The sequence below is a fragment of the Pagrus major genome, chromosome 10 (assembly GCF_040436345.1).
Source record: "Pagrus major chromosome 10, Pma_NU_1.0".
Classification (NCBI taxonomy): domain Eukaryota; kingdom Metazoa; phylum Chordata; class Actinopteri; order Spariformes; family Sparidae; genus Pagrus; species Pagrus major.
The window spans coordinates 24272889-24288781 of NC_133224.1; the positions used below are offsets into that span (position 1 = coordinate 24272889).

The window sequence follows — 15893 nt, forward strand, 5'->3', positions numbered from 1 at the left end:
TAAAAATCAAACATTAAAACATGTATAAAATGTGTTAAATATATATATATTAATTATCTTACTTCATGTTTAAAATTAACTTGTTTAAACATGGTCACAGTTTTTTGTTGCTACACAGCATTAGAAATGAATAGCTTAATGATTTTAGCAAATAAAAAAGCACAGGTGGAATAGCACCAGTGGCTTGCTTTTAGTGATATAAAGGCTGTGATTTTTCTTTTTCAAGTCAAAATATTTGGTGCATTGGTGCAACTGTTGTAACTGCTTCTCACCTTTACTGGCACACAGCAGCCTATTGTCTTAAATTCTCTATGAATACATATATGTGTAGCAGATACATTTTAATGATTTTTTTGTAATCTTCACATACATTTTACAATGCTCTCAAGTGGTAGGGTAAGCTTTTGTAATCACCAATTACAAAATAAATATATATATATATAATATAACAAACATTTTTGATATTATTATAAGCTAACCACAGGACTAGGGCAGACTTAGTGTTAAATTATTTTTTTATTCAAAATGTTTGCACTCAGACAGGTCACACTTGGGTGCCAGGGAGATACAAGGGGCTCCCAGCACCTTCGACACAGAAGGTCCTTCAAATTGTATAAATAGCATCTGAACACCTAAAATATGGCCTTTTTACTCTCTGTGTTTCCCTTGTTTTTCTCCTGTCCTTATTTCATTTTGTTCTGCATCAAATTCCCTACATCCCTCAGAGCTGCGAGAAGGTTGGTGTGTTTTTTACTTTTTGAACACAACACAAAACAGAAGCTCATTTGTTTACCATAAAAAGAGAAAATTCGAATTTATGTAAATGTCATATCTATCTTTGTTGCACATTCAATGTAAGTGTTCCCATTGAGAATGCCCCTGGTCCTTGTCCAAATGCTTGGCTGTTCAACGGGTGGTGCATGTTTGCATCTTTGAGGTGGGGTGGCAGGGATGATATTTGCATCAATCTGAGGGTCTATTTGCATGTTCACCTCTTAATTGCTTATCCTCCCCTTTCCCCAGCCCTTGCCCCAACCTCTTACCCTGTCAGCGTTCCTGTTTGGGTTTTCCTACAGTACGACTAACAACAAAGCAGAAAAAATAAAATAAAAAAATATTAAATAAATTAAAGAATAAAATAAAAGCAATGAGATGCACAACACCAGCAGGAACAATGTCTTCATTTCTTTTGGCTCCTGGAACTAATGGCTGCTGTTCTACATACGTAGATGCAGTGCTGCTCCATATGAACACTTAATCTTACCCCCCATTGAGCCATTTAAGCATCGCTACACTCAAATTCTCCCTGTGGTACTGTCTTCATTTGAAGTTTCTAAGAGATAAAAATATGTTGAAGTAAAATCCATCCTTTGTTGTAATTGGCACTAAAGTCAAGCACCAAGTTGTAAAAACAACCCTGCCCTCAGAGATTATACACTTCCTCTGACGAGGATGTTTCTGCACAGGAAGTCATGAAAGAATGATGTATTTAGAACGTTATCCACAAGACTTGACAAATGTAATGATATTCAAATGAGCAGGATAATATTATGTCTGTGGGGAGCGTGCTCCAATTGGATATTAATTAAATATTGAGTGAGAGAAACGTTGTATTTAATAATGCAAGCAGTTCCCCTAGTTTTCCTCTCTGGAGAACTGCAGTCTGCTCAACAGAATGAGCTTGAATCAGGAGCAGGCAGCAGGAAGCGTGTGCTTGTGTTGCAGTCAAATATAGCAAATACCTGCACAAATAACCAGCTCAGAGTCACATGGACTACTATAAGACTACTACTGAAAGTATTTAAAAAAAAACAGTATTCAGAAAATATGTCTTTAAATGAGCTTTTAGGAATTTCATAAAGTTGTGATGTCATAACTATACAGTTACTGCCCTCATAAGCTGCAGCAATGGACAGTATGAGTAAAATGATGTGTTTTTTGAAAATTAAAGCATGTTTCTAGCAGACAAAATGAGCATATTATGGGACCTTTAAAAGTGTAATATCCTTTAACAGTTTTCTTCTAATATAACCCAAGCTATTTTCACTACCATGAGCAGTAACACTGACTCTACTTTTAATTTCAATCTTCAGTAGATGTTTTATAACATTGCCTTCAGTCCTTGTCTGCCTCCCTTGTACCTAAGCCCTCTAGCTATCCACATCATCTGTACAGTGCTGAAATCTTCGTGAATAAGAATCCTCACAAGTAAAACCTTAGGAGAAATACTATATTGTCTCAATTTTCACTGTCTTTCCATTAATTTACCCTTTGTGCTAAGATGTTGTTGCCCTCTTCTCTGTGTTTAAGTGTTTAAGTTTTCCCAGGACCTGTACCCTGTACAAGCCATATTTACAGCAATGTAACACTGTCAGACTAACCCCTCCATTTACACTGTTACTGCCCCTGTTACCCCCCCCCACCAAACCCCACCCCACCCCACCCGACTCTCTCACATGGTTGCCTTACAAAGTTTCCATGTATGCATGACAGACTCCCCTCAAAAGGCCTTGAAACCCTTCACGTGCATTATGAATGTCATGTCAAGCATTTAAATTCACTTAAAAGTGTAACCTTTTCTTTGCACACTCAAACCTTTGATTTTTTGTCTCACAATATGTTTTTGGAATGCGTATGCACTAGAGCTGTCAAATGATATGATTTTTTAAATAGAAATAAATACCATCGTTGCTGTTGTTAATCATTATTATTCAAAAATATTGTAATTGTAATTGTAATTTAAAATTACATGAGAAACTCTCAAATAATCTTAAATAACTAAAATCTTGGTTAAGCTCGGCCTCTAAGGGAAGAAACAAGTGTAACATACGTAATTGCAGTTGGTGTAGTTTTAAAGTTTTTATCGGTGTTATGTCTTGCAGTTGCATCTTATAGCATGGTATCACTTCTTTCTTATAAGACGTGTGGTTTTCCTAGAAATCCTTTCAGCTTTACCTCTCAATTGGAATAACCACTCTCAGCCCTTTATCTTAGACGACCTGCAGTCCTGTAGAAATTAAATTAATTAGCATCAATTAATGTTCTTGATTTTGATTCGTTCACAGTCAGGGACTGATTTGTACAAACACAGAACATAGTCTGGCCAGACACGTTAGTGCTTAAGTGCCAGCATAATTGGTCCTCTTGTGATAAGCTAAAGATCTCTGATTCATCATTATATACGTCAGCATAAAGAAATTAACGTATTACATTACTTTTATGCTCTGAGCTGTCTGGAGGAGTAGTCTAAAGCCACTCTAAAAAGTTCACCTTCCTCATCCATCTTCATGGCATTGTTTATAATAAAGGTAGGCCAGCAGAAAGCATAGCAGGCTTTTTATCTTATCATGACTGTACATAAATGGCACTGCAGGAGTGTAGCTTAACCTTGTCAGTGTATCTTTACGGTAGCCAAAGGGTCAGACAGGGAAACATGGCAGGCTGATTCAGTTAAGTTGATCCAAAATGTGGATGCATAACATTTGACGGCTCTAGTTTCTACTTTGGACTGAGCCTGAATAGCACAAAAAAACATCATTCCCCTTTGATGCCTTTGCGACGTCTCTGGAGTATTATCTATGTTTGTGTGATGTGAGAATGTGACGAGGCACATTATCTCACATCAGCTGGAAGAGCGCAGCCTGAAAGTTGTTTCTTAGCACACAACTGTGGAGTGCTGCTGACTCTCCAGCACTTTGTGCAGTTCTGTATATCTGTACTGATGGTGATACAGTATTTTTGTGCATGGCGCTCATGTTGGTGTTAACCCATTCACCATTGAAATCTCCAAGTCTTGGATCCAATGTAATGAAATGTGTTTTCCCAACCTTCATCAATCACAAATTATGTATCTTGAAAAGGATTTCATTTTTCTGCTACATTTAAACCTTTAAAATTCTGCTAATGTTCTTGTTGTTAGATCATCAGTCAGTTTTCTTTGGCAACATTTAAAGAGAATTCAGAACATTTTTTCTATCAAAGGAATTCAGTTGTTCCATTTTCTGCTCGGTTTTCACACCATGTTTCGTCTTTTTCAGTGCGCCGGGTGCCACCGCGATTCTCCATTCCACCTACAGACAATGAGATCATGCCAGGCGGCAGTGTCAATATCACATGTGTGGCGGTGGGCTCTCCCATGCCCTATGTCAAGTGGATGCTGGGTGCTGAAGACCTAACGCCAGAGGACGACATGCCCATTGGACGGAACGTCTTGGAGCTTACAGACGTCCGGCAGTCAGCCAACTACACCTGTGTGGCCATGTCAACCCTGGGGGTGATAGAGGCTGTGGCACAGATAACGGTGAAAGGTGAAGCTGCTTCTTATTCTTTTTATTTATAATTAAAAACAGGCACATGCTTCAAATTCTGGTTGCAGTTAAAAATGTATCCATCAGTTTGCAGCTAGTTTATGTTAGCAGTAATTTATCCATGCAGAGAGTACTGGCAGTGCTTTTAAGAAAGTTATTTACCTCTCCCTGACATGATAAGTCATCTGTGGAGGATTCCTTAAAGCTTTAGACAAGCCCTGGCACCAGCCTCAGTGCATTAGATGCCAGATCGAGAATATAGTGAAGTGCTTATCTCTCAGCTGGAGAGCTACAAAGCCACAAGCTCACCATTTCTGTTAGCAAGAGGCGGGGAGGGAGGAGGCGTGAGAGGGGTGTGAAACGTAGTGAGTATTGTTTGGTGTCCTCTGTAGGCATGGTACTTATCTGAGTGTAATCATATCTACACCGCAGCGTACCAGAAAGATATCCCAGATTGGTGTCGCCGTGTTCACGTGCACACGAGGGACAGACTCCCATATGCACACACACAGCTTTGTTTTTCCTAGACATAACATAGAGATATTAGTCACAATATAACAGTCTGGCGGCAAGCTCCCCCAGAAGCATACTTCAAGTGGCATATAAAGACAATATATTGCCCCGAAATCTTTTGCCTTGTGCCACGGCGCAGGGAATTAAAGCAATAACTTTACCTGTTAAATTATTAAAGTGATAAACACTGGGAAATCTGAGATTAACGACAGCAGCACTCTCATCTGCTACACAGGGGGTATGCAAGCCTTTAATCTCTCATGTTAGTTCATACATAACTTGTGTTTTTTTACAAATGTATACTAGAAAACTGAAATAATATTAAAACTATCTACCCATCTCATAGAAAGCACTCTTGACTTAGATATACTGTATATAATCACTCCGGCTAATAATCACATCCAATTTGCTGGTAAATTAATGTAATTAATATAAATCAACCATCTACAAATTAAAATAAAATCTTTATTGCCTATAACATAAAATTAATTACTCTACAGAGGTATAAGTTTGTAATATTTGCATTTCTGCTCATTTTTATGTAATAATTATCATCACAGCATTGCCCAAGGCTCCTGGCATTCCTGTGGTGACAGAGCGCACAGCCACCAGCATAACGTTGACTTGGGACTCTGGCAACCCTGAACCGGTGACCTACTACATCATCCAACACAAGTCCAAATACTCTGAGGACTCGTACAAGGAGATTGATGGCGTAGCTACCACCCGATACAGCGTGGGAGGCCTCAGCCCATACTCGGACTACGAGTTCCGGGTGGTGGCGGTGAACAACATTGGGCGAGGGCCACCTAGCGAGAGCATCGAGGCCAAAACAGCTGAGCAGGCACCCAGCACGGCACCAAGGCAGGTCAGAGGTCACATGCTGAGCACCACCACCGCTGTCATCCACTGGGATGAACCAGAGGAGGCCAACGGGCAGATCATGGGCTACCGAGTCTACTACACCATGGATTCCACCCAGCACGTCAACCTCTGGGAGAAGCAGATTGTTCGGGGGTCTAACTTTGTCACCATCCAGGGCCTCATTCCCAATAAGACCTACTACATCAAGGTTTTGGCCTACACCTCAGTAGGTGATGGACCTCTTTCTCCAGACCTTCAAATCATCGCTAAGACAGGAGGTGAGCACAGCTTGTTTTTTTGTTGCTAGAGAATCCATAATTGAACAAAGTTTAATGTTCATACTCCACAATTAAACTTTGAATGTCAGAAACATTTTTGAAGCTACATTTTTTTGTCACCAATCCTCATTAGTGGGTTGCAGTCATTACCCAGAGCTGTAAACACACAAATCTTCATGCTGTCAACAAAAACTTCAATTGGCTTTCTCGAGTGGGAAAAAATAATTTTGTATGAGGAGAAATTTAAATGCCTTGTTTACTTCCTATAAAAAAGTCAAATATTATTTTCAGCAAGAAGAAACCATGGACTATGTATATGTCTAGAACATACTGATTCAACTGCATCCGCTAAAAATGCAATCTGCCTCCGTGACATCTGTGCAAGTATGACTGTAATGATAATGAATAGTGCAAGATGTGAGATAGTAAGGAATTCATCTCTTTGTTCTGTGCATTGCAGTTCCCTCCCAACCGACCGACTTCAAAGGAGAAGCCAAATCAGAAACAAGTATTTTACTTTCATGGATCGCCCCGGCACAGACTGGACAGGAAAATCAAATCACAGGATATGAACTAATGTACAGGAAGAGGGATGACAAAGAGGAGGTAACTTTTTCCTGACTTGAGACAATTTAGCAGCCCATTATATGCAAGTCTGTATCAAAAAATATGCTAAATCACATAGTAAAGTAAAATAGTTTGTGTTAAGCACTCATGCATTTTGTTTTATAATGTTGTGTTATCAAATATAAAAGGTCAAATTTTCTTAAATACATGGTGATTCTTGCTGGGGTCTGTACCAAACAGGCATCTTCGCTTACTGTTGGAGAATATGATTTGTAGGCAGGGGCATCTCAGTCACACAACAATGCCAATTTATAATGGTATGTTGTAACACAATTTACCTTCATCAAAAAATTGCACTTGACCATAATGTGATTTCGATCATATTTAAATGAATTGTTCAGCCCTACAGCACATAAAAATAAAATAAAATACAGTAAAAAGAAATGGGAACATTTTCTTAGAATTAAATGACTTCATTTACAGTGACAATATTTATGGTAAGTTAGCTTGTCATCATCAGTAATTGTCTTATGTTTGACCATAACGCATAGCAGTAAAAAGTACAGCGATATAACTGGATAATGGCTGAAGCAGTACATCAGTATGACAAATCTGTAATGTGAATCTTTAAGCTGCTTTTGTTTTTTAACTTTGAGACATTCGACAGACACTTGTGTAAACATAGAGCCTTTGAAGAATCAGGTTTACAAAGCAATTTGCCAATCACTATAAAGTCTACTAAATTGATTGCCACATTCATTTATATAGACCAACAACTTGTCTCAGGTCTGACAGCAGAAGATGATACTTTTATTTTCCTACCAGAAAGGGCAGGATGCTTATATTCATTTTTATTCGGAACGGCCTGTCTATTTTGAAACTGACAATATGAAACTTTCTCCACAGAAACGCATCAGCTTTGAGCCGACAACAACATACCTGCTGAAGGACTTGAAGCCCTTCACTACTTATACTTTCCGGCTGGCTGCTCGTAGTAAACACGGAGTTGGAGCTTACACGAATGAGATCTCTGCAGAAACTCCACAGACACGTAGGTCTTCTTCCTTATCTGACAGAGTTTAAACTATTCGGGGAAGGAACACATTTTCAAATGCATTCCAAATTTTTTTTACGTGTGCTGCAGAATCCCAAAAAGTGACAAAAATGTCAGGAAGGTCCTGAGCACAGATAAAGCAAATAAGATTTTCCTTTTGAGGGTTCATGCATTTGAAAAGATGTAAACATTCAAAATAATAAATAAGTGTTATGAAGTCTACCTGACCATGCAGTATTCACTTTGAAAAGGTTGCACGGACAGCGTAGCCACGCTTTCCTGTGAAGTCAGGAGACAAGGTTACAAAAACTACCCCTCTACACCTTTGTTGTGCAAAAACAGTCTGACTTAACTGAATGATAAATCCATGAATTATTTATATGAATGCCCACATATGCGTTACCAAACTGTTTTTTATAAGTAAAAGGGCATTTTAGGAGACCTTGTCTCTTGACATTGCATGTCAGCTGAAAATTAGAGAATAGAGAATTTCAGAGACTGAGCTTTCTATGTAGCTACACTTTCAAGAACCACTTCTCTGGATGAAAGAAAGGGATTTTCCCATTTTCTGCATTGATGTTTTTACTCAATTCAAATTATAATCAATAAAGTTGTTGAGTAATGATATCATAGAAAGCTCAAAGCAAGCATTGTCTCCATAGTTAGGGACATTTCCACCCAAAGGACCTCAGATTTATGAAACATGTCGAAAATCTAAAAATTGGATTATGTTGTTTATTACCAAATTAAATTAAATCCAGTTTAACTCATATAAAGATTCCCCTCAAACCATAGCTGCAAAAACACTGAACTGTTGTATTTGACTTTGCAAATCCAACATAACTCTGAGGTCTCTGAAAGACAAGGGCAGAGATCAGGTGGGTATAAAAGCTCAGAAGTTCAAACTCTGCCCAGATGTTTGTTCTGAGGTAAATGATGACGTTAATTCAAAAGTGCATGCCAATGTTATCAGAATCTAATAAATCAGTCATGTCTCCTTGGGAAGCTCTCTGTTGTACAATCAGGCTTTTACCACAAACCAACAGGCTTCGGAAAGGTTGGTGACAAATACAACATTTTTCTATTTTAAACTAGTAAAAGCATCAACCTTTATGTTTTTGGATTGATGGTAACTGCTTGCCAAATTTGTCTTAGTTATTACTACATTTATTTTGGTTTATCTTCAATTATTTCTGAAGTACTTTGAAATAATTTTAGGTTTTCATTTTAGAATTCAAACATTCAAAGAAATGATATATCAGGATATAATTTTGTTTCCCTTTGATTTTATGGTAAATTTTTTCATGACAAAGGTAGGTTACATATGTTGAAGCTGTCCTTTTTCCAATCAACACCTCCCATTCATCATCAGTGTGTACACTTTTGTGTTGGTCTTCATTTGCTTTGTCTTTATTTGTGCTGTTTGATTGATTTAAAATACTTTTCATTCACCCATATATGTCCTTGTGATTTTTCCTCATTTTGTGTCATTTTGTTTTCCTTTTCTTTTTTTCCCCTTTGTTTGGTCAATTCTACCATCATCACCCCTACCAAAACAAAAACGCCTTTCAAACAAAAATCCAACTCAATGAACGGCCTGACCAAACAAACAAAAAAAACAAAACCTGCACAAAATCCAACCCACCAAGCAGAACCCTCAGGCCCACCTCAGGATGTCAGGTGCTTTAGCTCCAGCTCCACCAACATCCTGGTAAGTTGGCAGCCACCTCCAGTGGAATTACAAAATGGGATCATAACGCAATACACCATCCAATATGCTGCAACTGAAGGGGAGGACACTACAACTCAACAAATCACCAGCATACCACCTGAAATCTCCCAGTACCTTTTGGAAAACTTGGAAAAATGGACAGAATACCAAGTGACGGTCACTGCACATACAGATGTCGGAGCAGGACCGGAAAGCCTGCCACAACTCATCCGCACAGAGGAGGATGGTATGTGTTCGCTAAAACAAAGCCCCAGCTGGAAATCCAGTCTACCCCTCTTAACTACTACTCTTCAAATACTAACAACTATTTCTACAATTCCCTCTTCTTCTCTACCCCTTCTGCCTGCCTCTAATAAGACTGTCGCCACTCGATATTTTTAGCCTCATTTTGGACTTTGCACTTTTTCTACCAAACAAACTGTGACTCGCTTTGCGAAAGCACCTTTTTGGGGGCTTTTTTCCCCCCTTACGCTGCTCAATTTCAACACATGGTATGGCATTTTCAACTGCAGGCCTCCAACTTCCAGTCCCAACTGTCATTTTTTTAAACTGTTTTTGAATGGCAGCATTTTTATGTAACTCAATTTTTAGGAGTTCTGGACAGTGGGAATAACAAAAGGTGGAAGAATATTTTTTGAAGGCCATTTTTTAAAATATTTTTTCTCCCCTCATGTGATAGAATCATTTTTTATTCATTTTTTCCTTGCTCCATAGCCAAAATTCTTGTTGTGCTTCAAGCATTTGAAACACTTGAAGCCTCCCCCCCCTTTGGCTCCACTTTTCTATTTTGACAAAATACATTTTTATTCCATGTTTTAAAAAATCCACTCTACCCATTTTTAATGTTTCAAGATTAGGTCAGTTGTCAGACCTGTTTTTGCTGTTGTTTTTTCCCCCTTACCATTGTTGAAATATTGATGTCATGCAGTGCTTGTTGCAGTTTGCTGCACTTTTGTGATTTTTTTTTGTCACTGCAGCATTTTCCGCTACGGCTTTTGGGCAAGATTTTAACAGAGGGTGAAGGGGTTCTCTATAATTTTGACCTCTTTTCTTCTATCCCATGGTGTTCCTCCAGTTCCTAGTGGGCCACCTCGTAAAGTTGAGGTTGAGGCTGTCAACTCCTCATCAATTAAAGTGATCTGGCGCTCACCGATGCCCACCAAGCAGCACGGTCAGATCCGAGGGTACCAGGTGCACTATGTCAGGATGGTTAATGGGGAGCCCACAGGACAGCCAGTCATCAAGGACATCCTGATTGATGATGCCCAGGTACAACACCCTCCTCAGCCAGCCACCTCATCTCTCAGACACATAGTATCACTTTCTCCCTATCACCTTTACATGCACTATAGCAAAATCTTTTATTTGAAGCGGAAAAAAGCTATCACCATGTCATCAATAATTAAACTCTGTAAAATAGTGATAAATTAGCTGTTTTGTCACTGATTACATTTACAATGGATGCAGAAGCTGAGCATATTTGTATCTGCATAAGTCTTTATATCATTATTGCTACTTTTACTTTAATAATTATTTTAAAATGCTTTGCTATCAGGAAACAAATTTATTTAATGGCTGAAGACAAACTGTGTGTGTATTTTCTCACCAGTGATTAGCCTGTATCTGGGCCTTATTTGTTGTCTCTTTTCTCTCCATATTCTTTTATCATAATCAGTGGGAATATGATGATTCAACTGAACATGTGAGTAGTTAAACTTGACACAAATTCAATGTTGTTCTCCCCTGCTGTCATCCTCTGCATGAATGGCATGTGTCTTTGGCTCAGGACCCAGTTTTGAACATTAGCTTGAATATTAACTTAAACCTAATTTGGAATCTCTGACTAACATTTCGTTCAGAGATCGAATTAAATTTAACTGACTAAATACCTTACTGGTTTGAATTCTACAAGGATGCTTTTTTGTTGCACAACAAAGGAATGTACTTCAAAATTATTTACTTACTAAAGCTTATCAATGCTAGAATTTTACACTGAAGCATGCCTCAACTTGTAGTATATGCTGAGAGAATGTGTCTGTTGTGTCCTCCGTGATGATAATGCCGACATCAGATCCCACTTTTATCTCTCGGTTTGCTTTCCTCTGCAAATCAGTCAGTGAGTGTCCTGCAACTAAAGTTCTGCATCTTTACAGGAAATGATCATCACAGAGCTACAGGCTGAGACCACATATTCAGTTACTGTGGCAGCCTATACAACAAAAGGTGATGGCGCACGCAGCAAGCCCAAACTGATCACCACCACTGGCGCAGGTAACGTAACCATCACTGCAGACAAAACTCCTGTGTTTCTTTGCTAGTACACTAGATTTAACTATAAAACTTCTGCTCTATAATGTTGTGAAACTGCAGCCAATAAGGGAAAGAGCACCAAGCAAATATTCTTGTCGTGGAGAATGTAAAGTGTAAATGCAGGTAATTGCCCTCTCATCAAGTGGAATAACTCTTACCCACTTGTGTGACATGGCAGTACTGAAGGCACTTTAAAATAATGGAAAATGTTGAGAGTGAAAAAAAGACAAGAAAAAAGGACACCAAAGTCCAGCTCTTTCAACGCCTTAAGTACAGTTAAGTACTTAGTTGTACACACAAACGGAGAGATAGATAGTAGATCAACTGATACTGAATGTTTATTTACTACAAATATGATCAAAAGGAAGCATATTTATAACAAGTTGTCACTTTCTCCACTGGTGCTGTCTTAGTTCCTGATAAACCTCGGCTAATGGTCAGTACAACCAACATGGGCACAGCTCTCCTCCAGTGGCATCCCCCAGCATTAACCCATGGTCCTCTGCAAGGCTACCGCCTCCGTTTTGGCCGCAAAGATGTGGATCCGCTGACTGTCATTGAGTTCCCTGAGCGGGAGAACCACTACACTACCAAAGAGATCCATAAGGGAGCCTCATACACTTTCCGCCTTTCAGCGCGCAACAAGGTGGGCTTTGGTGAAGAGACGGTCAAAGAGGTCACCACAAATGAGGAGATCCCAAGCGGCTACCCTCAGAGCATTACAGCAGAGGGTGCCACCACCTCTACCATTCAGGTTAGCTGGCAACCTGTTTTACTGGCAGAGAGAAACGGCCAAATAGTGAAATATGCTCTGCAATATAAGGACATCAACAGCCCACGCAGTCCCTCAGAACTCTTCATCACCGCACCAGAATCAACAGTCATCCTGGATGGCCTTAAGGCAGATACAACTTATGATATTAAAATGTGTGCCTTCACCAGCAAGGGCTCTGGTCCCTATAGCCCAAGTGTCCAATTCAGGACACAGCCTTTGGATCAAGGTAGGACCAGTCCCTGAACCTTTTGAGCCCTTTCCCTTTTAAAATCAACTTTTCCCTGCGTGCCCTGAAAGCCTCAAATGGCAGAAGTTGACAAAGTATGGAATCAAGCAGAGGACTTTGGTATTAACATATTGTCCTACCCTTAGTCTCCCTAATCTAAGAATGATTTAAGAAACTCACATGGAGTAAGTATGTATGTCTCTTTGTGTCTTGTCAATCAAAGATCAGTCATTAATTTAAGAGTTGGTGTTGGTAAGAAGGTAAGAGGACAGTGTTGAGTTCAGTGTAGTACTTATTTCAGCCTGGTTTTGAAGGAGACATTATCAGGTAAGCACTGGTGTGGGACCACTGGTAGAGAGAGATTCAAAAAAAGGATGTTTTGTGTCTAAATCACCTGCTCCCCCTTTCTTTTAGCAGTGTTTGCAAAAAATTTCCACGTGAGAGCTGCCATGAAGACATCAGTGTTGCTGACCTGGGAAATCCCTGACACCTACAACCCAGCTCAACCTTTCACTGTGAGCACTGCCCAGATAAATCTAACATTAACATATGCATTGACTTACTACACATTACCATGACACTTAAAACTATTCAGTTAACATTCACGACCAAGACTTCAATGTCTACATGAAACAACTCATTCGCATATACAGATCCTCTACGATAATGGGCAGAGTGTGGAGGTGGATGGGAAGCTAACACAGAAGCTAATCACGGGTCTTCAACCTGAGACACAGTACTCCTTCCTCCTGACCAACCGTGGCAACAGTGCCGGAGGTTTGCAGCATCGTGTGTCCACCATGACGGCCCCAGACATCCTTCGCACCAAACCCTACCTGATTAGCAAGACCAACTCAGACGGTATGGTGACAGTGGAGCTACCAACAGTGCAGACATCTGAGAGAGTAAGGTAAGTAGGAATGATCAAACTAAAGGTGATTTCTAATTGCTCGTAACTGGGGCTTCCCAAAACTCTGATGATTCAAACAATCAATTGAGTTGCCCCCACGTTGTGTTTGCATTTTTATCAGTCAAGTTAACAGACTTATTTTTTTTCTGTGTCGCTGTACACAAAGTAGTGCAGAATAAAAGCGTGGCAGGCTATGAACTTTAGCAAACCCAATCTTGAGTGAAAATTACCCCCAAGTCGATGTATCGACCCAGAGTGCCGCCTCTAAGTCTAGATTCAGGTACTGCCCCTACTTGTTATTGCCAACTTACATCAAGCATAATATGATTTGACTTTAGTTGAATATGTGACTTGTAAAGACATCAGAATGGTGCAGTGGAACTGTCCAATGCAAATGTCTGTATTGTTGATGATTATTTCTTACTCATGCATTGTGAATGGAAATAAACAACTTGATAGCTGACCTTGTCAGGGATAATTCCTCCAAAATAGAGTCATTTATATTCATCCCAACATTTCAGTGTAATATCCACTTCACCTCAGTCATTACACACTGAAGCAGCCCGACTCATTTAAGCGCACTCCTCTAAGCCCTGTAAAATCTCTTATAGCCTTTCAACAAAGCCCAGGGTTGTCAGAAGGCCAAGGAGCACATCCGATTGTAGACTGACGCTTCAAACCCATCTTGGATTTTTTGATCTTGCTGGATGCACTTGGCCCACTGTGTCCCATGCCAGAGCTTAAGCTAATTAGATTCCCATTAGCCTGCCACACTGCCTTTCTGGCTAAGGCTAGCTAATGCACTGCCCAACCAGGAAGCCCAGTAAACTCTGGCAGAGGCCGTTATCTCTCTTGCTACCCTGATGAATGGATGAAAATCCCTCTAATTCTGTGTCTCTTCTGCATTCACAGAGGTCTCCTAATTAGACCTCAGGGGGGTCTCAGCAAGGTGTAACCCTATTTCCTGACTGAACATGCTTACATTAAACAGAAAACAGAGGGAAAAGGTCCTAATCGGTAGCTTCCATCTCAGTTCGGGTCAACATGGTGGACACTGGGCAATGCAGTAGTTGTTCTTCCTAACATGCAGGGGTTTGTTTGTACAGGAAATAGTGGCCATTGTCTTGCAGTGCAATTGGTGAACCTGTTTCTTTTAAAAGGGGCAGTGATATTTTCCTTGTCTAGAATATTGATGTATTGTGCTTTGCATTTTACTTTCCAGGGGATATTATATTGTGGTCGTACCTCTGAAGAAGCAGCGCCCTGGCAAGTTTCTCAAACCCTGGGACAATCCTGATGAGATGAATTTAGAGGAGGTAAGAAAAGTAAAAATATGACATTTCAAATTTCAGGTATTTTTCTGTTATCCGGTTATTTTTCTCAGCTTCTTAACAGGGTCTACTTAAATGTGTGCACGTGCACCCCATTTCTTTTCTCCAAACTGGAAAAAATAAGTTGAGGGAGTTAAGAGGGCAGGAGGAACAGCAGATGAGTCTTCCTGATTGACGCAAATAGCTGCAGAGAGCACTGTTCATATGGAAATGAGAACATGAAGTAGCCATCAAGAGCACTGCAAACTCAACCCCCATTCCCCACCTCCTCCTCCTCCTCTTTGTGTCTGTGGTAATTACCTGAAGAGCTGCATCAGGCCTGCATGTCTCTTCTCATTTCAGGCAGAGTTAGGCTACTGTGTATGCACAAAACACTTGACAACTTTTATATTTAGCCAGTTGAGATCTGTGCATTGCAGGCATGGTTAGGCATGTAAGAAATTGAAAGTTTTATTACTATGTATTGTAAAGCTTTAAGCTACATTACAGGTATTCCTTTAAATGCATTGGAATCTAATGGATCTGCACATATTGTAGTCTCTCCCCCCAAATCCTTGCTTATTTTGAAATGTGCAATTGTATAAACATCACAATATATCACATGTCTAGGAGGCTAAAAGAAAACACACCATGTCTTTACAGCTCATGCCCATAGGCCCATGTCTGTAGCCTTGACCGATTGCCCAAAAGTCGCCCCTCTGTCAGAATTTATTTGTTTGTCAATATTGGCACTCACCTTTTCACAACTTTTCCCAAGGGCAGCTAGATTTAGCCGTGTTGACAGGAGAGATGATTGAAGACATTATCGGGCAGCACCAACAGCCCCGCAGCCAAAACAGAGCACACACAAGAACGCACACACCCTAATGTGAATGACAGGCGCACACAGCACGCACACACAATCACCTGTGCACGTAAGCCAGAGATATGAAATCAGACGCCCAAACAACTAGCCAGGCCTGATTAGCATAATTATGATCCATGCTTTGTATTGGAAGTTTAAAGTTGGATGGTACAGACTTGGAT

General features: G+C 39.9%; 1 protein-coding gene and 1 long non-coding RNA gene across 5 annotated transcripts in view; one reads left to right on the top strand and one right to left on the bottom strand.

Annotated features, from left to right (window-relative positions):
• LOC141003644 (receptor-type tyrosine-protein phosphatase delta-like) overlaps positions 1 to 15893 on the top strand; it is a 132697-nt gene that overhangs the window by 86709 nt on the left and 30095 nt on the right. For 2 of the 4 annotated variants that reach the window (XM_073475051.1, XM_073475053.1), the window contains exons 7-18: positions 4038 to 4307; positions 5381 to 5962; positions 6423 to 6568; positions 7436 to 7580; positions 9236 to 9541; positions 10391 to 10584; positions 10991 to 11017; positions 11469 to 11586; positions 12039 to 12626; positions 13041 to 13141; positions 13280 to 13536; positions 14759 to 14852. In XM_073475051.1, coding sequence (XP_073331152.1) covers positions 4038 to 4307; positions 5381 to 5962; positions 6423 to 6568; positions 7436 to 7580; positions 9236 to 9541; positions 10391 to 10584; positions 10991 to 11017; positions 11469 to 11586; positions 12039 to 12626; positions 13041 to 13141; positions 13280 to 13536; positions 14759 to 14852 — 2828 coding nt within the window. The remainder of the gene's footprint in view (positions 1 to 4037; positions 4308 to 5380; positions 5963 to 6422; positions 6569 to 7435; positions 7581 to 9235; positions 9542 to 10390; positions 10585 to 10990; positions 11018 to 11468; positions 11587 to 12038; positions 12627 to 13040; positions 13142 to 13279; positions 13537 to 14758; positions 14853 to 15893) is intronic. The other 2 variants (XM_073475052.1, XM_073475054.1) reach the window with 1 other exon arrangement.
• Positions 1 to 15893, bottom strand: part of LOC141003645 (uncharacterized) — a 106491-nt gene that overhangs the window by 73744 nt on the left and 16854 nt on the right. The window lies entirely within an intron of this gene.